The sequence below is a fragment of the Syngnathus floridae genome, chromosome 10 (assembly GCF_059516105.1).
Source record: "Syngnathus floridae isolate MCC-2025c chromosome 10, RoL_Sflo_1.0, whole genome shotgun sequence".
NCBI lineage: Eukaryota > Metazoa > Chordata > Actinopteri > Syngnathiformes > Syngnathidae > Syngnathus > Syngnathus floridae.
Window position 1 is genome coordinate 7398280 of NC_142422.1, and position 23594 is coordinate 7421873.

The following is a 23594-nucleotide window of genomic DNA, read 5'->3' on the forward strand; positions in this document are numbered from 1 at the left end:
AGTTCCCTCAGCCACACCCCTTCGCTATTGTGATGTCTGTCACCTGCTCTTTCTTGTTATCTGATGTATTTAAACCCTGCCCGTGTGTGTCTTGCTGTGGGTGTCTGATGTTGACGCCCATCTGTGTTTGTGCCTTGTGTTCTTGTCCTGCTTGTTCAGTTTACCACCGATCTTGTGTGGAGGCTCATAGTCAGTCTGTTCCGTGTCCGAGTGGGCTTCTGTTTGCCTGTCTGCTGTCCGTGAGTCTTTGTCTCGTGTGTGTTTGTTTGTCGACTTAGCTATCCTTCAAAAAACCATGGTCCAAGCTGCATTTGGTTGCTCTGCTCCACTCATTTATGACATGACATGCATATGGTCAACCGCTTTGCCTTGACCTACCTTGGTGACATCTTGCTTTTTTTTTTTTCTTGCACAGAAATCATGTGACTGTTGCTGCAGAGGCTCTTCAAAAATCACCTATTCTTCAAACTGGAGAAGCGTGAATTCTTCATTCGTCGGTTTCCTGGTAACAGTGGCCAAATTGTGAAAGTAGTTGCCATCGGGAGCGACCCTTGATCAAGTCCTTGACCAGCAGAAGAATGTTGGCAAAAAAACATCAGGTTCACAAAGTGCAGACGCAGTAATATACACTCAAAATCCTCTGGACTCACGACAGTGGTGTCCTTGAGCGAGATGCTGATACCCTGAACTTCTCTAGTCTGATTCTTGTAACAGGTCAAATGCAGAAGACACATTTTGTGAATATGTATGTGTAGAATAGCTCAAACTTGATCTTGTGACTCAAGTAGTTACTGACAAGCCTACTCTGAAAGGACCTTCAGTAATTCCTTTCCAACTTCTACCATAGGTTGATCTACCATACGGAAACAGCTACGCTTGCCTAAGATCTGCAAGAAATCTGTAAAGTACTTTGTGAACTTGTTTTTTTTCCTATCTGAAGTACCCTCGTTGACGAGCTCCAGTACCCGACCATACGGCCTTGCTTCAAACCTCTCAACCCACACATTTCCTCTGGAACAACTTTCCATGCTTCTGTCACCACCACCTTCAATAAATCCATGTTCTTCCTGTTTTAAACTGTGACTGGGACTCTGGGACTGCTCCTGGGTCCAACTGTTCAGGGTTTGAAACAACCTCCAAATTTATGTTTGACTTCTGAGCCATAATTCTCACTCAGATGTTGGTCAGGTTTTAAACAATACAATCTCTGGGGAATTCTAATCAAAATAGTGATCCCTTCCCATATCCCGGTTCACCATTAGAGGCTTTGCTGTTCTGCTATTTTTTTGGGGTGGTTGTCAGTGTATCATGTGTGTATTTATTTATCTTACAGCAGAGGAATTGAAAACAGCAAATGGAGTGCACTTATAGTGCTATTTATTGACCATGGTACTCTTGACAAAGTCTCACATTCACAAACTCATACTTGCAATTTCTTCTGATGCATGTCCCTGTTTGGAGGAGCCGCTACGGTGCACTCTGAATAACTGAACGGCACTTTTGAACAATGTTCTGTTCGGAAACTCATTTTTTAAATGTGCCATGTAGTCAGTTAGTTGAGCGGTAAGAGATTATTGGACACACAGACCAGATGCCCTGAGACACAATTTTAAATATGGAATAAAACATGCTTTCACTCTTCTTGTTCAGTCATACACTTTACATGATACAACTGATTTTGCACATTATGCTACAAGAGGGACTGGGTAGGATAATAAACAGATGAAATAAATAAGATTTTAAATCATTTATGTTAGTTTGAGAGTAGCAAAGGTCAAAAATTGCGCATCAGCAATTCTAGTCATCTCACAATTATTGTGACGTCCAAGGAAATGCCGTTTGACACAATACCATGATTCAGGATGGCTGCTAAAGTTCAAGATAAGGGCATTTCCTGGTCTGTTTGACAGCTATCCATTTTTATATGTATATATTCTGCATTAGCAAGCAGATTTATATGATGTGCAGTGCTTGCCAACTGTTTTGACCTTTTTTTCAATTTATATATTCTGCATTAGCAAGCACATTCATACACTGTGCAATGCTTGCCAGCTGTTGTGACCCTAACTGCCTGACATCCTGTAAAGCAAAGCTTACCAAATGTTTCATGTCAGTGCATACGACCATTTCTTTCTTTCCTGCTTATCGTGTTCAGGGTCACAGAACTGCAGTCTATCCAGGCTGACAAGGGACAACTGCACCCAGCACTGGTCACCATACAGTCAGTCACAGGGCACATGACAAACTGACAATAACTGAATCAAATGAACACAGCAGCATCATTTATTTATTACAAAAAAAACATTGCAATTAATTTGACTTTTTAAATAGTAGCCTTTGGTGAATTAAAGCAACCTCTCCTACTGATCTGACTCTGCACAATTTTTTCATCTCATTTTCCCAAGCTCGAGGGGGTCAAGGGGGACCGTTTTGATGATGTGGATGACATCAAGATATTTGTGATGACAGAGATGCTGAGAGCCCTTGCAGAAGTTTAAGAAGACATTGCAGTGAAGCCCATAGACTTTTGGAGGAAACTGCATTTTGGATTTGAAATATATCTTTAGTGACACCAGTCCTTGAACTTTTCTACGCACAGCCTGGTGGAACAGTAGTTTTCCTCACAGTGAAGAGATTTTTGGGTTTGACTCTGATCCAATTCTTTCCCTGATGCTTGTGTCGGTTTCACCAGTTATTCCAGCAACTCATTCTAAATACACGAATGGATGTTAGGTTGACTAAAGGCTCTGAATTGTGCATAAGTGTGAATGTGAGAGCAAATATTTTCTTTTATATTCTCGCCAACATTGACATAAAAGGCCTAATCGACCCTGTAGTTCTGCTGAGAGACTGTCGGCTGACTTTTCTCGTGATAAAAGACATGCGTCACAGAGATAAATAACATTGACATTGAGATATACTGCATAATCCGATTCATGAGCTCTGACTGTCTGTGTGTAATGGCTTTTTAAAGACTTTGTGTTCTCTTTTAATCGGTTAATGTTTTGCCAATGTCTGAATTCAATTTCCTAAAATGACCGATTTTAGCATTAGTGTTGGGATTGATACTTCATGCTGTGTGATTGTGACACAAAAGTCACAGCCTTGAAGGGATTTTTGAATGTACTATATATCATGATTAATAAGACCGACCAGTAAAAAAAGATGCAAGAAATACTAGTTTCAATTGCTTAACTTTGTGCATGGTGAATGCTTTGAATATGCCTTATTACTTTGTGGTGAGTTACATAAGAAGACACGCTACAATCATGACGAGTGCCACAAAATAATTATTGTAAAACCAAAGTCTGACACAATAAACATATAACCCCTGGCACAAATTATATAATCATCTCAGTTGTTTAATTTTGTAGAATGTAAAGCAGGTCACAGGAATGACATAAAACTAAAGAGAACGAGAAAGAATGACATTCCATGTTGTTGCCGATTTCACAATTATTGTTACTTGAATATTACCGTCACAGAAAGAGGAACTGAGAAATAGATTATTTGTGCAATTCACGATTCCGAACATAATCTTCTCCTTCTTTGGCTATTATGTTTTTTTGACCCCAACATTGCTCAATGTATTGAAAAAAAATCTGCTCCATTGCCACAAAAATCCAACTTTCAGATAACTGAAAATAATACATTCCTGTGTAATATTTTCCCATGGTTGCACTGTTGTTTGTGATACTTCAGCATCCTCGTGGAGAATCTGCTTGGAGCCAATCAGCTCAGTGGGATCCATCTGTGTGGTCCTGTGTCTCACCAAGGCTCAGACAGACGAGGATGTTAGCTTCCGGGTGTCCGGCTCCATGGGTCTCCCCGGGGGAATACAAGGATTGTCCATAGTCACCCCCTACCCCAACCTTCCACTCCCAGACTTGTGTCTCTTGCTAACTCACACAACCCACGCACACACACATGCATACACTTATATACGTACGTACATAAGACTAGAGGTTGTCCACGGAATTTGCAAACACCGCAAATTCCTACCATGCTGCACTCTCATCTGTGGTGGGCTCAGAATAACGAACAGGTTTCAACCATTTGGCAAAGTTGTACAAATGTTACCTGGGTGTCCTGGTGGCAAGCACACCGAGAAAGTATTTGTCACTCCTGGAATTAACATCACTGCAGGCAGCCGTAACTCAGCCTATATTCATATATGTACTTTGTATCAAAATGACTTTGTATCTAAACATTGATGCCCATTTACTTTCACAGGACGATTTGGAAACGAAATACCACCAAATGACAGTGTAAACTGAAAAATATATTACCTAATTCAATTAGTTTATTTGATAATTAATTTCATGAGATGTGTCACAATCCTTGTATTATCTATCACGGGGTTTACATTCCAGTGATGTGGTATTATTTTATCAGGATTTTTCCCTAGACTAGATTGTTGACATGACATGATAGGAGCACAGTGAAATTAAAAGTGTGAAAACTCAATCATACAAGTTATAACATGACAAAGTTGGCCCCTTGTCTTAGTTGTATGTAATTGGTCCAAGACCTGCTTCATCTCATGACGATTTAAAACTCTGGACTGGTTGTTGGCAGCTGCATCCTGTGCGAATGTGAGCTCAACCAGTATTTTATACTTCTGGGGAGGGTGATTACCTACAAAAGCGAGCCAGACACCCGTTAAGCAAGAATAAACTCCTAAAGTTCTAATCATTGCCTCTCGCAGGCAAGAGACCAAAGAAAACACATTGTCAACATTACATCATTAATAATAATGAAAGAACATCAGAACAGAATGTACACTTGAAAGTGAGCATCATTTAATTTTTAGATGAAGTGACAGATCAAATCCAAAATACATGAAGTAACTGCTTTTCCATCACTAATCATCAAAGTTACGCGTGAGTACACATTGTATTGTTTTCTGTTCACAATGACTCGTTGGATTTCCATCATCCATAAATTGAAAATACTATTTTCTCCTGTCCCTGTCTTTCCTGAGATTTTAATTGTCATCAGCTTTCTCCCCTTTTACAGCATCCCGCATAAAGACAGATGGAGTCAGAACTGATGACACGATTGTGTAATTCACCCTTTTACTACTCATACTGTCTGGAAAATTAATTTGTAATGTCTGCTGCATGTGACATCAGAGTGTGTGTCAAATATTTATCTGTTATTTTACTCATCAAACACTGACTTCTGCTCTGTCAATTGTCATGTTGGTTTTAGATCATAGGGTTGAAAATGTATTTCTAAACCGTGTTTTAAACTCTGTCTTCTGCACACCCCTGGTTTGGCAGCATTTTTATACTCTCAAATCATAAGCATTTGCCTTTTGCCGATAAAGCTCCTGAAATCAATCAATGATAATTGTCTTGGTGAAAAGAAGCAAGGTTTGGCTCTCGAGAGAGAGTTTTTTTGTTAAACTGATCTCGAAAATTCACTCAAGGTTGAAGGGCAGTTGATGGACACACGAAACAGCAAGACAAGTGGGTCAGGAACCATGGAAACTATTTGGAGTAGTTTTAGGAGCGCACTGAACCATCTGCGTGTCAAAATGAATTGAAACAAGTCAGACCAATGTTAGTAGAGTCCTTCTCAAACTAAACAACTGAAACAGATTGATGAAATAAGCAAAAATTAAAGTTATTTACAGTAAATCAACTCAATTGAGTGCAAGTTAAGCAACGTGTCTGTTTATTTTTCCAGGTTTTGTGGCAGTCTTCACCGCAGAATGGGTTTTGACTAAAATGCTTACATAAACACAAATTCACTATCATGACTTATTAGACATGCATGGAACTTAAAAACATGGGAAATAGCATTTTAATAGTTTAGGAACCAAATCCATTAATAAGATATCCAAATGTTGAGTTAAGGTGGTATCTATTCACTAGAAAAAACAAACAGAAGTAGCGATGGAATGTAACATCCATGGTAAAATCATCACTTTGCTTTTACATTTTAAACATTAATTATTGTCCAGATAAAATTATTGTTGCATTCAGTTCGCTCTAAATTACCAGTGGGATAGTTTTCGTTAGACAGAAAAGAATATCTATATTATTATTATAGTATTATATTGTATATTATTGTTCTATATGATTAATATATTATTATATGATTGATATAGTTTGTATTATAATATTCATATTTACATATCTACTTTCATTGTTTGTATTGGTGATTTTTGTAGCCCAGGATATTGTTAATCGTGTCCACTTTTGACAAACCTTTACGAGTGGAATAAGATTTTATCAATGACGATCAGGCCAGTTTTTGGATCAAGCCTCCTTGCTGCTATTGGCTGCTCTCCGTTGCCCCGCCTCCTCAATGAGTCTCCTGCTCCCTGATGCTCCTGCACCTTTAATAATAAGCATTGAAACCCGGCCGGCTCTTACAACCTAGCGCAGATAGGACGCGAGACAAGCTGGTACAGCTGAGCTGAGCCGGTGACAAGCCTCCGTCTATGTTTACTATAGAAACAAACACAGACCAAAAAAAAGGGAAAACGGAACCCGTGGCTAAATAAGGAACGACAAAAGGCGTGAAGGGGAAAATTGGATCACTTGTTTTGGGTTTTTTTTTACCGACAAACGCTTAACCTCCAACACTCCTTCATTCTGTTGCGGGAGCGTGAGACAACCGGCGCGCAAAGTTGCTGAGCTGATCGGCTTCCCATGACAACAGAGTTGAACGCATGTGGCGGATCGATCTGTTCCTGTGTGGATTTCAGAAAGCATCACATTGTCTTTGTCCGTGGATGAGCAATGCCTCTTGGATGGTAACATTTCCTGCAAGAAGACAACGCTGTGCCACATACGCCCGGAAGAAATGGATTCGTTTTCACTATAGCAAAGATTTGTTGCGGGTTTTTAACATTTTTCATTTTGCGTAAATTGACACCTTGCTCATTGTTTTTTAAATTATTTTATTATCATTTGAACTGACGCCTGGGATTTTTGGACTATTGTGGAGTTACAATCATGAACTTTGTTTTTAGTTTGATACAAATTCTCTTGGCAGCGGTTCTTCACCTATCCACCGTAAAGGTGAGTTTGACAGAATTGAATTCCTCTAACTATAAGTGATTTATAACTCCTTGATAACTTGCCTAAATAGAAACAAATCGGCATATGTTGCGAGAAGTCTGAAGGAACAGAAACTTATTTGAAGGTACCTGTTTCTAGTTTGCCAAAAGAAAATGTGACTTCTGAAAACATTTGCTTCAATGGAAACTGTTATGAATTTGTAACGTCATCACTGTGGCATAATAGATGCGTACGTACCACTAGGCTCAATATAACTTGTCAGTTTATGGGCGACACAGTGAATCGAGCGATTTAAACTGTCCATAGTACCTCTTTTATTTGTCAAGTGTAATTGTGCAGAGAACATTGTTTTCTGTATTTAATTCATCCCAGGTGCAGCACAGCAACCTTGTCGCCTCGGTCAAGGAACTGCTTAGAAATTCACCTTACGTGTCTGTTTAGTGGGTGGAAACCCGAGCACTGTCGGCCAGTTCGTGCAGACTAGGGACAATTTACAAAGAACGACCCCCCCAGCAGCTACCCAAAATCAGGTGTCAAAACGGATTCAAATCAGGGTTGAATGAATGAAACATCAATTAAAAAAAAAAAAAAAACGCAACTTGAGCAGGACCTTCGCATACAATTCAGATTAGGAACCTCAATCATGACCAAATCTAAAAAGAGACATTACATAGACTGCTTCATAAATGTTTGATTGATGAGAGCTCTGTCTGGCGTTGAGCGACCCATACGCGCGCATGCATTCATTATTAGAAGCAGTCCTCTCAGCTATTCGGCCCAAGAGTTCAGTCCCGGTCTATTTTTCTCTCACGGTGATCCGGAATATGTGGACACCGAGAGGTTCGGTTTCTCCTAGCCGGCATCCCCGCAGGATGCCCACCTCTTTGACACCACGTTTTCCACACTGAATTTCTCACGCAATACCTTCAGCCAATTGCAGCAGCCACTTGAGGTAAGCGGATGATGCAGCAGATTGTCACGTCACCTTTTCTCCCCGGCAAAAAATGCAGGGAGGGACTGTCCCCATGTGTGCAATCGCATTAAGTATAATAGAGAAAAATACTGACTCAAAACGCCTTTTGACAATGTGACACGTGTCTTGAGTTATAATTGGCTTTCAAGCTTCAAAACCGCATATAGGCAGATTTGCCATCGAAATGTGTCTAATAAATGTGTGCTGCACTGATTAAAGAAAATGACGCGCACTTGCTCTTGTGCATCTCTTGCAGACTGCCAGCATTAACAAGGGAGTGGATAAGAGTAAAAATGAAGGTAGGTGTTCCATTTCTATTTCTTATTTTTAAAATGTCATCAACGATAAAGCCAGAACATAGGGCCACCTAGTGGACGATTAATGAACATTTGCATTTACACCATTGAATAAATTCTTTATATATTTTATAAACGTGCACGTGTGTGTGTGCGTGCGTGTTAACATTTCCCCCTTTTGGTTAGACGATACTTAAAGTTCCCAGACTGGCTAAAGGTCTAACTTGGGACTTTGGAGTCCATATAAAAGAGGGGCAGATTAGACTGCCAAGATATCTGTAACAAACTGCATTAGGAGGAAGTTTGTGTGGCTTCATTTGAGTGACTCTGATGCAGCAGCTGCCCATCTGCAGTCAGCCTTGGTTCAGTGTCAAATGCTTGTTTGTTTGATAGTGACACTGTTGTGCTCAGGCCAAGGTTGGACCCTTTCACTGGTGATGGAGGTAGACCGGCGATTGGCTGCAACAGACGTCATTTCTGAGCACAGGCACAGGCTCACACAATTGTTATTGGGGTGATAGTGTTAGTCTGTGAAGTTCAAGAGCACACAGGTGGCAGACTCCTTGCTCTTCTTTAGACAATATCACAACCCCTAAAAGATTAACAATATGGGTTATCGCAATCTGGCTTTGGTTCTCGAGTCATTGTGGTTTCATACACTGAGCTAATTCTAGTCATCATCGTTGGGTCATTGAGGTCAGTCAGCCTTTTGAATCGGTGACTGTTGCAATCAATCAGTTTTAGTGGAATCTTCAATTAGGATCTCAAGGGATCAAGTTGGCATCATCGGCCTCACAGGGAATGGAAAAGGAAAATTTAACTAGAAATGCACCGATAACGATTGCAGTATTTTTACTGGTGCCGATATTGTATTGTACTTTGCATTCCTATAATTGCTCCGATACTACACACCGATACCACATGACCGGCCTGACACAGTCGTTCAATGTCATCCATGTGGCAATACTTTTAAGGACATGGATGACAACTGTAAATTATTCACTGCACAATGGATGATTAACTCCTCATGGGTGGCGACAGAGGCAGGTGGCATCAGGCTTGTGCCGAGTTTCACACTGCAACACACATTTTGCCTCCAGCTAAGCTAGCAGCAGTCCAGTCATGTCACCACCTTGGAGACGGACAGCAGGCTTGGTGGCAGGCATGACATATAAAGACAAGTAGTTCGTGTATGGTCTTATAAAATATCACAACATTTGTATTTGTCATGGTTTTATTGTATGTGGAATTTCCAGGAAGCAGTCTTCTATTTCTTTTTATCTCTAAAAAGTATTTGATCAAATGTTGACAAATGAAAATCAATGCCTCCTCATTTTCAGTTATCCAGCTCACAGATGTCATCATGAAGAGTAGGTGTCAGCCCAGAGAAATGCTTGTCGATATCTCCCGGGAGTATCCAGAAGACACGGAACACACCTACATACCTTCATGTGTAGTCCTCACTCGATGTGGAGGCTGCTGCAACGATGAGGCAATGGAGTGCGTGCCATCGGAAACCCGCAACGTTACCCTGCAGGTGCGTAGAGGATGGACACGCTTGAACGGTCCATTTGTTTTTATGCTGTTTGATGAGGACAATTAAACCCAACACTGCTCATCAGTGAGGACATGTTTCAGTGCTTGAGCGCATCAGAATAGAATAGAATAGAATTAAAATAATGCATATTGTCAGGTAGCAATATTCATATTTTGGATATTTACACTGCAGTTAAAAATGGGGAAATAAAAATACCTCCCGTTGAATAAGGATTTGGTTAAAATGTATTGCACATAAAAGTTGCAACTAAATAATTGTTCCAAACAGTGTACGTAGAAAATATACTTCAATCAAAATTTAGTGATTCTTTTATGGACCACTAGTGGGAGCCCACATACTACTGCAAATGCAACATTTATTTTAAAAGCAATAGCTTTAATCGACAGTTTAAGCTAATTTAATGTGAATAATTGCCAGAGCACTGTCTCAGTGTTTTCCCAGCGCTACAGCTTTTCTTCAGAATAGGAAAAGTACAGCAAGACATGGCATTTCAAATACGGTGTTTATTTCACCGGAATGTTTACAGCCATGTCCATGTGGTCAAAGTCTCATCTAGCCTCTGAACACGCCTGTACTTTGGTATGCATGATGGTTGAAGAAGCACAAGAAAGAGTTTACACAACTTAGAAACTTCCTGGAACATTCGATATAATTAAGCTGACCGTTTCTTTGTCATGTCTTGTTTTCCTTCAAGGTAATGCGGGTCAGATCCATGGTCACGCAACATAAAATTCAATTGAGCTTCACAGAGCATCAAAAGTGTGAGTGCAGGTGAGAGCGGTCCCCATTTTTATTCGTTTTCATCACGAGAGCAAAAATCTAAATTCCCTTTGTACCTGTTATTTTTCATTTCAGACTAAAGCCTGAAGTAGTTCGAGCAAAGAAAGAATAGTAAGTATATCGTGTGTGTATTTTTGTGTTTTTAAATATGAATATGTATTTGATCAATGAACTATGCCACTGACGTATAGTGATTGGGAGTAGAATGAAATACCTCCTCCATTAGATGGCACAAAGTGGAATAATTCCGTTGCCGTTCATATAAGAGAATAAATCATGGCTTTGTGTTAATAAACAGTCCCATATTTCACACTAATACAGTCAGTTTGTGGATAAATTGGGAAAAAAAAAAATCATTGTTACTTCAGTCAGTCTTCATACTTTTTGTGAGGTTTTTGTTTGGCGGTATGCCGTGAGATGTTTCTAATGTCAAATGCGTGCCTTGACTCGAGAACGGTTGGGAAGCATTGCAATAGATTGTTTAGTTTTGGCAGCAGGCACATCTAGGACATATTTTGGTTTACCAAAAAGTTACGTGTCCCGCCTTAGTGCTACAATTTAGGAATTCCAACAATGACAATCCAGACCAAGCGTGCACTTAAATTGTTTTGTTTTAGAATTTAGGAATGAGGAAAAAGTAAAGCTCCTTGATCGATTGTTCTGGACTGTGGGAGTAGTCTTGAGCAGATTACAGTGTCATAGCGCAGGTCTGCATAAATGTACTGCAGCTCACCTCTTATCATGGTGTTGCAACTGAATCAACAACACATCCATTAGTTCAAATCCAAGTGGCGCTCTCCATTTTTGTCTCATTTTGTCACATTTAATCAACAATCAATTTCACATCTGTCCAATCAATCAATCAATTCACACTATATAAGCCCGTATTGAAGTTAGAAACCAGCACTTTTCCACACAGGCCTGTCACTCGATTTTTTTTTTTTTTTTTTTTTACGGCAGCGTTGGCTGTAACAGTGGGCAGACTGTGGACCACCTGCTGTCGTCTGCGTTGTGACTCCAGTTGCACAAATTTAACCTCCCCAGTCTAATTGTAGCAACAGGTGTCAGGCACTTAACCTATTTTTATTTTTAGTGCGGCGAATAGAGGGTAAAAAAAGCGATGAGTGAAGACCTTGTCATTTAACTCACTTGACACAAAGTACTGTGTCTTTCGATAGCTCCGTCATCATCACTTCATTTTCAGTTTGGCACTTTGATCCATACATTGTGGCACTTTAAGTTAGCCAGTATGAAATTCACATTATAGCCACATGAACAGTTTCACATACAGTAAGTTACGATATACTTAGCATGACAAAGCAAAAAAGTACTGCATACATTCAAGATCCCTCATCAGCTTGTCTTGTATAGTACAAAGAAATGAAGGTGCCTTGGAAATAGGTCAAGCTAATTTTAAATAAAACCGCAGCTCACTGTCAAACTCACAACTCCATGCAGACACATTTATTAATATAATGACATCTCCATGTATCCACCTTCCCACTTCCAAGTCGTTCAGGTTTTTAAAGTAGATAAGGGCAGCATGTGACTGCCGATTTGTACGACAGCTAAGCTTCGGTTTGCCGTGTTGAAGTGTTGCCTGTCCCTGTGCACGCTCAGCTACTTTAACGTGGCAAGGCTGTAAAGAGGATGCACTCATTCATCTTCCGTCACGGGGACATACTGTACGTCCTGTTTCACCTCCATTATTTAGATCAATATCTCACCCTGCTAATGACCAAACTCGATGAGAAAGCAGATGCGCTACAGGGTGATTAGTTAATCCTTGATTTTATTGATCTTGCCCAGCACAACCTGCCTGGATCTCCTCCAAAGTCATTTGCCTTTTATTTCACCTTACTTTGGAGAGCAATGAAGGAAAAGTACCAACATAAAGATTTGTATAATCAAATCTCGAATGTGTATGCTGTCGTCCGGTCTGTTTTGTCCTGCCCTGATAATTGTTTGCCACACTTTGGTGCATCTTATCTTGTGTCGTGTCTCCTTTTGTCTCCGATGATAGATGTATTCACAGGCAACAGTCAAGTGTTACATAAATATAAGTCAAGACATTTAGTCGATTTTTATAGCCTTGAGGTTTTACTGATAACTTGAATGGTATGGGTTATTAAGCATTTGTTTTCAGACAGGCGTTTGAGGAGGTGATAGAGGATTGATCATGATTTCTGGATGTAAGACAAAGCATCCCTCTTTACAGTCTCAAAATATCTACCAAATGACCTCAATATATCAAGTTAGTTTCTTGTTTTGTCTTTATTGGTGACCTTGCATTTTGGAAGAGCACTGGAACAGATACAGCGATAGCTTCGATGTCTAGTTGAACCTTATGAACATTATATGATCCCCTTAATTATTCTGTGTTATGTCGAATATTATGCAAATTTCACTTGGTGGTTTTGCTCAAGCTATGTATGGAAATATATTATCTCACTTGACACTGATGCACAATTAGGAAATCTAGTAAGCAAGTATATTGAGCTTGACATGATGGCCGTGTGATTTTACACAAAGTCATGATCGCGTATGAACTTGTGCCACTCCTGGAGGAGCTCAGACAAAGGTCTCGTTACACAAGGGAACAAGGATCCCAGAGTTACTGGATTAGTCGAACTGCTGAAATGTCAAATCCGAGCCGCAAATCTTGCGCGTGCATATCTCGCTCGTTCAATAATCTTGATAAATGAGACGATGAGGGGGGTGAGATGGGGTGTGAGAAAAGGAGCGGTTAGGGGTTTTGCATGAGTGTCTGTCCTTTTCTGCAGAATTCGCTCTGTAGCTTAGATCTCTCTCTCTATCTCTCTCCTTTTTGCTTCCCTTGCAGCCACTGTGCGCCTTGTTCAGAGAGAAGAAAGCGCTTGTTTGTGCAGGACCCTCTCACCTGTAAATGCTCCTGCAAATTCACACAATTAGACTGCAAGTCCAGGCAGCTTGAATTAAACGAAAGAACTTGCAGGTTTGTTTACCATACGTACGATAAACAACGTTCCTTGAAAAAAGAAATATCTCCTGGCTACTTATCTCTTCACCCGCTGCTGTGCTTAAGCATGCCATCCCGTTCTTTTTGATGTTGTGTTGTATTTGTACACGTCAATGTTGCCTTCTTCTCAGTGCTTGCATTGTCCTGTCGAATGCTATTCAGGCTCCTGTTATTATTGCAAGTAATAGTTGTTGTGCTTGTGACATGCTAATCCAAAACTCAGCATTTGGGTCGTCAAAATTGATTAAAATTCACATTCACTCATTAAAGATAATATTATAGTCGTTTATTTATTGCCGCAATCCCAAATTGAGTTTCCTTCTTGGTTAGTTTATGTCAACAGGACACACTTAAAATCTGTTATCTCGCCATGTTTTTTTCATTTTCCAATTGTTAGCTAATTGTCATCATGCATAATCATAATCTCATTCATAATGATTAGAGATGCAATATGTCTCCTCTGGTCACAGTAAATGATGTATACTTCTCTGGAGAGGTATTACCAAAACATTTATTTGTCAACAAACCATCCTTCAACCTGATAATGCGGGCGTTTTAAAGATCTGCCAGTTCGCGAGCCATTTTCAAAACTTTGCATTTTCATTGTTCTTAATTTTGAAGAATATTTGCACATTTCTGATTGCATTGATCGCCACACTGCTTGCTTCTTTTGGCTCATGTCCCATCCATGAATTCTAAACATAATGCAGTCGAGTTAAGGCAGACACATCCCCATGCCGCCGTAAAGCGCAGACCCAAAAAGAGAGGTGGTCAGCCTGTAGTTAACAAGCCTACATGACCTCCTGTGACCCAATCACTGAGATGACCTTTGAGTTGCCCAGGCCCCCCACAATGGGCCCCCCACACTGATCTAGTTTTAAAGAGCCACACACGTCTGCCACCAGTGACCACCATTCAAATAGGCTGCTTGATGTTCAGGAGATGGGTTGATGGTGGTGGGAGTCAAAATCCCTCTTACAGTTTTAGCTTTTAAGCCACAGCTGCTTAACTCAGCTGCAAACCCATTTTAGTCACGTTGAAATTTACATACACGATCATTTATTAGGAAGGTAGGAATTCCTACAAGCTACACGCATAGCCCCCTCACGCCCCCATCTTTTCCTTCTGTCTTTGCCCTTGTTCTAAAATATATTTGCATGCACTATGTCATGTATGTAATGCACACAAATCAGTTTCAAAACACTCAATCGGATTTCTGTCTCTTCTTCCACAGATGTGACAAAGTGAGGAGATGAGAGACCGGGAGGTGCAGACTACACTGTTATGAAGGAATTCTTTTTGGCACAGCACTTTGAAATCTGAGGATGCATTCCCTGCAAGGACACTCAAGGACAATACAAGACAGGACGTTCTGAATTATGATCTTGCCACTGTCTGTTTTCCACCCAACGCTAATAATATATAGTATATGTGCATATACTCTAAGTACAGTACATCAACAGTGTGTATTGCTGCTACTATTTAAAACGAATGCGCTGTCTGCGTGTGAATGGGAAATGTGATAGAGCTCCTGGGTAAAATTGGGGAAAAGATATTTTATTTTATGTAAGACTTCACTGGATGCTGGTCTGCTGTGGATATGACCCTGAACTACGTCTCGCTTTATGGAAAATTCGGCGACCACAATTTCATCCATTGATGCAAAAAAAAGAAAAAGCCGAACTTGCCTAAAGGGCCTGAATGGGGACAGCTGGATTGTGAAATAACGATGGGGGCACCTGCGACACTTGAACTGTATGGCAGGTTTCCGAACTTGTTCTCCTCTGTGACACGCTTAGACGTTCCGTCTGTACTGTAGGAAGCGACAACAGCTAATGTGAGAATATAATGACATAATATGACACAACTGCTGACACAGGTTACGTGCTGTGGTGACGAATAATGTGACCTTCTTCCCAAATCAAAGTTCAGTGACGATGGCAAGAACCAAAAGAAAAGTTTGCCAAGTAACAATTGATAACAATTTGGACTCTAACAACCGATGATGCCAGTTTCAAGTCTTGCCAGAGTTTAAAGATATTGATCCACTACCTGTCTGGTCCTGCCTCCATCACACAACTTTTTTGGGTTGGAAAAGATATTTTTATTGACATGCACAGTTTATGATTTTTATTTTTATTTAGACATTTTAATTTCACATGTTGAGACCATGCTAAAGGGATATTAATTATATATATACACACACATAAAATATTTATTATATATTAATATACTGTATGACAAAGGGTAGTGACTAGATGAGCTGGTAATAGGTCAGTCTAGAAAACCCCAACCTTGCTGTTTTCCGTATTTAATGGCTTTGTCTGTGCTCCAAAGAAATAGTCATGCCTCCACAGCAGAGTAATTTATTGTTAACTGTCTGTATATACTTACTGGATATCCCTTTTCAAATAGTCTACATTTAATTTATAGAATGTCTTCAGTATTCTGTATTATAATATTTATATGAATTGTTACAATGAGTTTAGTTTTTCCCTCCCTGTCAATCTGCTTTGAGATTGAACATGTTTGTAGATTTTTGTGGGGCGGGGGAGGACTGAAAACAAAGCTTTGACATTCCCAATTTTAAACTAAAGCTATGTTACTCACCAGCCGAACGGGGACGTGAAGATTCCGGGGTCAGGGGGGCGGTTAGGTTGTTATGGGCATTTGACCGATGGAAACCCCAGTCACAAGTATGTGTGTATGATGCACCAGCACAGGTGCTTTTCATTTTGGACTCGGGACTCGGGCAATGGACATGTGGTTTTGCACTTGCCTGCCCGCAGACACGTCATATGCAGGACTGAAGGAGTCTAGTTGCTGCTGCTGCTGCTGCTCAGCTCGGACCTAATTGTGTGAAGATTCTTGTCTCTAGGGCTCTTGTCTCAGGGTGGTCGACTGGCAACGTACTTTCTCTGGATTTTCTGAGAACCACAACTGACATTCGAGTATTTTATTCAAGCAAGACTCATTCATGATTAAATGTAAACTGCATTTTAACTGTTACCATATGAGGTCAACTCAAGAGTTCAAATAACTGTGCTGTATGTCATTTAAAAAAAAAAGTCAAGTCAAAACTTGACTTGACTTGATTTAAAAAAAACAAGTTCAAGTAATTGATTAGGTAAACAGTACACTAGAAATAGACAAAATAACATGTCCGGCACTCAAAATGGAGATGCAAAAGCTGCTATACTACATACTAAATTACACAACGAACCTTTTCTGCCAGTTTCAACACTGTTCTTTATCAGCCATGTGAGCCAGCAGTAAATCCTAATATTACCACCCTCAAACTAAAGCCCTGAGACCGTGTTCACTAAGACTATCAGCTGGGTCAGAGCCAATGCCTCTCAAGTCCTCAGTTGATGAGAACATTCTTTTTGTATTTAAATGAAACAACTATGTTGAGTTTGTACAGCCATAATTTTTTTAGTATATTTTCACATTAATATATTTATTTGTGCTGTAAATTCTTTTACAATATTAATACTCTTTTTGTTGTTTCTAGTGTAACTATTAAACATATTTATTTTTAAAATACATTGTTTCTGTTATTCTTCATTGCGGCCTTTCGACATTTTTAATTATTATCCAGTCAGATGTAGTTTTTGTAAAGTCAACTGAACAGAGCACTGCACGCAATATGTAATTGCAATCGATATCTTTTTGTTTTCATTTGATGTTTACATAGTAAATACTTGGCATTCACATCTACATTAGCTCAGATGATTTGGGCAAGCTAAGAATATTTTTAATATATACTACATGAATATTACTTACATTAATACAAATACTTGCCAATCAATGACTGCCTTAAGATTGAAGTCTAGCGCACATGGACATCAGAAAAATGTCTTATCTTTCCTGGAGTTGCCTGTTTGGGATCATTCTTTACCTGCAACTGTGAAGAACTGTCATTGTAGCATTTGGCATAACAATTTTAATGGGCTTTAATCTTTTATTTCGTAACTATTATTAAGTGTTCATTTTTAGCATCAGTAATAAGCCTTTGTGGGCGTCATCCATACATAATAGAAATATTTCAACTATGACTACAAGGAAGTAAAAAACCTGAATGTGACTACATTTCCTGCAAGAGCGGGCGTAGATGTTTGTGCCTCAAACAACTTACCAGAATTTATGTCAAACACAAGTGTTAGAAGTGTTTTAGATCAGGAGCTTAGTAATGATGCTGAGTACTTTTGCAACTAAATACCCCAAAGAATGCAGAAAATGATTTGATCTGTGATTATGAAGGATTTTTACTCTAAACCTGGGCAACTTTACCCTCATGGCAAAGAAGTAAATTTTAAACCCCTCATTTGCCAAGGCCATATGAGTACTTTGATTGAGAAGACATAAATACATACAGACAGACACACACACACACACATATATATATATATATATATGTGTGTGTGTGTGTTTAATATTACTTATTTGTGTTTAATATTACTTATTTGAAGAAATATCACTCTTGACTTTGATGCTAATTTCTTGTTAGCATGTTAATGAGATTTTACGTTGACTTTAGCATTAGTACCGGTGATGATTTTAAAAACAAAGTAACTCTTGTCATTGTGTAAGTATAGAATGTGTGTACTTATTTTTGTTGTGTATTTAGTTTTACAATAAACTCCAACATGATTAAATAGTTTAAAGCACACGTAACGTCATATTCTAAATAAATAAAGTTACTCAATAAAAAGGCACAAGAGCAAAGGTGAAAATGAAGGTTTGTTTTTGTCATCATTCCAATTATTGTAAGGTGATTGGGCAATAAAAGAATATCCAAACCATAAAAGTAATTCCACCCATAAACCTCAACAAGACCATTTTCTCGGCTCAAATAATAATTCCAGGAAATCACAAGCAGGTTCAAACACACTGGCAGGAGGGAGTGGAAAATTCACTCGTAATCTCTTTCACCTTGCTTTCATGGACATGTGCACACGCATGTACGTGCCCCTATCCCCCACTCCACCCCGGCGTGCACACCCACACACATACACACGGAAGCACACACATACATGAATCTCAACGTTTGAAGTCACAGTAGTAAATATTAAAATGGATTTTCACGACTGTTTCACGGCTGCCGATATTCAGGTTTTAAAAGGTATGCACGTAAACAAAGCCACTGCTACAAGGTGAGACAAAGACAAACCAGGAATTGGATGAGAGAAGAAGGGGAAGTGAGAGAGGAGGCAATACAGAGAAAACGACAGAAAAGGCCAAGGACATACACTTCCTAATGAGAGAAGAGCCACACTTGTAGACCACGTTAAGTATCACTATGAAAATGGTGTACTTACACATATTCCAATTACCAGCTCATGTATTCCAACTTTTGAGACACTCTTTGAGACCACGTGGTAGCAGCAAGGACCACTTGAGTAACTCGGGGATTCGGGGAACTTTGTCACAAGCATCAGATTCAAAATGAGTGATTATTTGCAACAAAAATAAATTTAAATAAACTTGCATCAGCAAATAAGATAAGTGAGGTTTAATTCAGGAGCAAATGACTATTCTAATGTTTATTGTTCAAGCGCAGGGTGCATGAGATGGTCTGAATGGACATCTTTGACTTGGTTAAAATGCATTAATCCATGATGAAGACACTATTGTACATATGAAGATCTTCCCCAAGCCCTGACTGTAAATTTTGCTTCCTGTAAGCCAGTGATTAGTCTTGCCACGTAAGTGCCTGGCATGTCCGTTTATGGCATAGCTGAAACTCTGTAGTTGTGGTTTGAAAGGAAACGCTAAATGCTGTGCGACTCCACCCAATAGCCACCACAGTAGCTCAGTCTTTTGTCTCAAAAAGTGAGTAGAAATCAATAATACATGTAGGTGGATACTATTTTTTTTTTATGGAAAAAAATTGTTAATAAAAAAAAAAGCGTCTTACAGAAATACAGAAGATTTACTTTGCTTCTTCGCCAAATTGCTTTTATGATTCTTCACTGAAACACTGCATTTGAAGCAATATTAGTTTTTCTTAACATTTTATTAAAGGCTATTTCTTTTTTTTGTCTCTTTAAAGAGCATCAGAGGTGTTAAATCCAGGTCCAGAAAGTAAAAATTCATGAGGACCTAAATTATTGAGAATGAAATAAATGACAACATCTGAAGAAGAGCTTACGAAACACAACTGTCATTCGCTACCAATATTATTTTACGCGGGCATTCCTGTACCACCTTGTTTCTTTAATAAACTCTGTGATCTAAGGAATTTAACGGACAGTACTTCACCCACTACAGACATGCTTACAGTAGCTGCAATTAAACAATCAGTACGATATCACCTTGAACACCTGGTCTGACTTATGGTGTAGGTGTGCCTGTTGAGTCATGTACAGAACACATGCCTGTGAATATTTCACTCATTGTATTCACGGAGCATTAAATAAATCACTGTCCAGGTACTCTTAGAAGATGCCTCACCCTGAAGTGTTCATAAAAACACATAAAGTAGATACTGACCCTCCCCCAAAAGGTGCATTAATAGTTAATACTTTGTCATCACGTGCGTACACACACACACACAGAATCACACACACGTACAATTTCGGCCCAGCTACGTAAACAAGTGCAGCGAGGTAAAACAGCCACCCAGAGGAAGTCAAGCAATTTACAGCGTTATGTAAGGGGGCGAAAGTCAGGGAAAACTCATGATCCATACTAAAGAGTTTTACGTAAGCAAGGAGCAGGTGATGAGGAGGCCTTGAATAAGCAACAAGGTGACGCAGACCACATCGATGCTAAGAATAACAACAGCTATGAAAGTTTGAACATCCATCCATTTTGCAAACTCCACACAGCAAGAAAAGAAATATATGACTCTGAACAAGGGCAGGAGCAGGACTTATTTTCATATTACATTTGATCAAAAATGTAATTTACAACTGAATCACAATCATTTTTATTTGAACAGAAGAACTTTAAATGGGCAAAAGTACAAAAGCAAAGTACTGAATACATAACATAGGATAAGATATTGTGCACTTAACCAGTCACATTTGCCTAATGGTGTTAAGCCAGCAAATTTAAGGCAGCTAACACTGTGCTTCCTGATGGTGCTCTTAATTTGAAATCTATTCACGCCACTCCTGGTGCTCTACTTAGCCAACTAACGCTAACTTTAAGGCAGAAACAGTAATTGTAGGAGGCCCGTGCATTATAGCTGTTGTATGCCTCTTTTTCTTACTTTTGGATTTAAGTCAGTTGGTGGCACTGTCCTGAATTCTGCAACTTTGTCATCCTTTTGATCTTGTGATACGTCCAATCGTAGCCCAAGTACTGCTCCAATTGAAGTTATGGATAAACCAAAAATGCATGGAATACTCGAATGTAATTTTTGCCAGCTATTTTAAACCATGCATGCATCAGTTTGAAACTTGTGAAGTCTCAACTAGGAAGATATTCCAATATGCATTTTGTGCTACTATTATATCAGAAATACAGTTGGACATCTTGGTGGCCAACTGGTGAGCAGATCCACCTCACAATTAACGAATGACCAGGGCCAGGATTGGGTAATCTCGACCTTCAGAGGAATTCCTACTGAGCCGTACTGCAATATACATTGTTCTGTCTGCTACTCCACCGAGTTCCTTTTGGCCCATGTCTATAAATATCATGCACGGTTCGATGATTCGTAAATGATTGAATAAGCAATGGTATCAATGTATTTTAGGAACCTGGAAGTTGACACTGTATATGAATCCATCTACATTACAGTACAAATGCTAATGTGGATCACAGCTCTGTGGGAATTCAGGGTCTGTGACATAGAGTGTGTTGCTCTGGTTAATGATTATCCGTATCAAATTTGGAATTTCAATATGTCTTGTAAATGTTGATAAAGTCAGGATAACAGATTAACACACACAGACACAACAAACGGAAATTCACAATGTCCATTTGGATGTTGAAAGCAAAGATTATTCCCAATGAGTTGACGTTTAATGTTTGACCTATCCAGCTAGACGCTAACACGAACACTCTCCATGCGTCACAGATGATAACATTTGTTGCTGTTTGAGTCATGAGATCTTGTTGAGTACATAGAACCCTGAGTTTGTTGTGCCCTTCCTAAAATATCATCGTCAATCTGTAACTTTAGTTCAATAGGCTAAGAAAGCCCATCACTCTTTTCAATAACATTTTCCCAAGTTTATATAATGTTCATTTGATACATGTTCCTGCTACTGGGGCTACTGAGGGGATTTAAAAGGCTGTATTGTTGTAAAAAAAAAAAGAGAATGTTAGCTTTTCAATGATTAATTGATTAAATATAGAACAATCAAAGTGATTAACAGCAATGGCAAAATTTTACAGCAGTCAAGGGCGCTAATGTGTACTATGGGTCCTCCTGGAACATTAAAAGTAGCCCCAAGAAACTTTCCGAAAATATCACTGCCCCTAACCCTTTCAATAACAACGTTAACTTTTCTCTGATTCGCTTTCTTTTATTTTTACTGCTGAGTCAACTTGACAAACAAAACTTAAACAAGACTGGAAAAAAAATCCATCATTTTATTTCAATGATTTAGTTGTTATTAATGCCAAATGCTGTTTCTGCTGCTTTCCTCTACAATTATATAAATATTGTTAATTATCGTAAATGTATTCCCTAATATATTAATATGTACATGTGCAACAATGCACATTGTGTAGGATGCTTAAAAGTACTAATAAAATGACAAAAGTATTTCAGACTTACAAAACAACTTTTGACAACAACTTCAGACTAACAAAACATTTTTTATTACACACTCATCTGATGTTTACAGTAGTAGAGATGGGTTATGTAATGTTCAGTCAGTTAATATTGTGTTCCTAAATTCTGCAGGTCCTTGAGACAACGTATTTATGTGTGGGTGAGAGAGTGTCTGGTAATTGAAAGTGAGCAGGAAAGCAAGCAGGATGAATGTGTAGCAGACTTTATAAGGGCTTTTGGAGGCCACACTAATTTGGGCTATAACTACAACAGTAAGAGAGTCGTGATTCTAAATAAAACTTCGGTTACGCAGTGAATCTATTTTTACATTTAATATTGCCTGTTAACTTTTTATTGTCAGAAACCCTCCTCTGAAAGAATACATGAAAAGTATGAAAATAAACTCAAGTAGTCTATCTGTCATTATCAACATTGAACAAAATGTGTACTGGTTAGTGTGAGAATGAAATGCATTCCGACTTTGCTTTTCAAGAAGGTAATGTGTGATTGGAACAAGTTACCAAATGAAAGGTCTTTTCAAGCAGAAGTGTGGATTCTGACAGTTACTGCCTATATTACATTAGCTATTTATAGCTACCACCCTATTGTGGGTTTATATGATTTACAGCCAGTACAGTGAGATGTAATCATGTCCCATGATTCACACCGGATTCAATTAATCGGGATCATTATCAGTCTCCTGCAGAACATAAGGATGAATTGATCATTTGAATCAGGTCTGAGGGAAACTTTGAATACATGCAGGAATGGAGTTTGACACCTGTGGATTACAGGTAAGGATGTTCAATACCTCTTTTTTTCAGACCGATAAGATAGTATGAGTGCTCAAGTAGTGCAAGGATTGATATCTTGAAATACGGCTGGTATCGGCATCTGGTATTGGTACTTGCCGATCCCTGGTCGGACGTAAGGTCCTGGTGCTAGCGACTCTCAGCTATGTCATAACTATACTGCTTTTACACATGTGACATGGGGTGTGGAGTAGCTCATGGAATGGGGGTTCAGAAATTGACAGATTTTCTCCCTTTTATTACCTGTTCAGTGACGCACTTGGTGTTACTTTTTTAACTATGAAAGGTGCTGTATAAACAAAGCATTAATTGATTGATTATATGGCAATAAAAAGTACATAGGGGTTCGCCACTGAGCCTGAATGCTCAGGCAGTTAGTCATGGAATATTTTAGTACCAGCCTAAA

At 39.1% G+C, this 23594-nt stretch overlaps 1 protein-coding gene and 1 long non-coding RNA gene across 2 annotated transcripts; both read left to right on the forward strand.

Moving 5' to 3' along the window:
* Positions 1-104: 104 nt before the first annotated feature.
* LOC148392176 (uncharacterized) lies at positions 105-1641 on the forward strand. Its single transcript, XR_015860868.1, has 2 exons — positions 105-239; positions 416-1641. It is a non-coding gene; the product is annotated as an uncharacterized LOC148392176 (long non-coding RNA).
* A 4723-nt stretch (positions 1642-6364) lies between these two features.
* vegfaa (vascular endothelial growth factor Aa) lies at positions 6365-17188 on the forward strand. The gene is made up of 7 exons (XM_088387660.1): positions 6365-7037; positions 8267-8309; positions 9647-9843; positions 10559-10635; positions 10720-10755; positions 13487-13618; positions 14877-17188. The coding sequence occupies exons 1-7, from the start codon at positions 6972-6974 to the stop codon at positions 14896-14898; spliced, it is 573 nt and encodes a 190-aa protein (XP_088243786.1). The 5' UTR covers positions 6365-6971; the 3' UTR covers positions 14899-17188.
* Positions 17189-23594: the final 6406 nt, after the last annotated feature.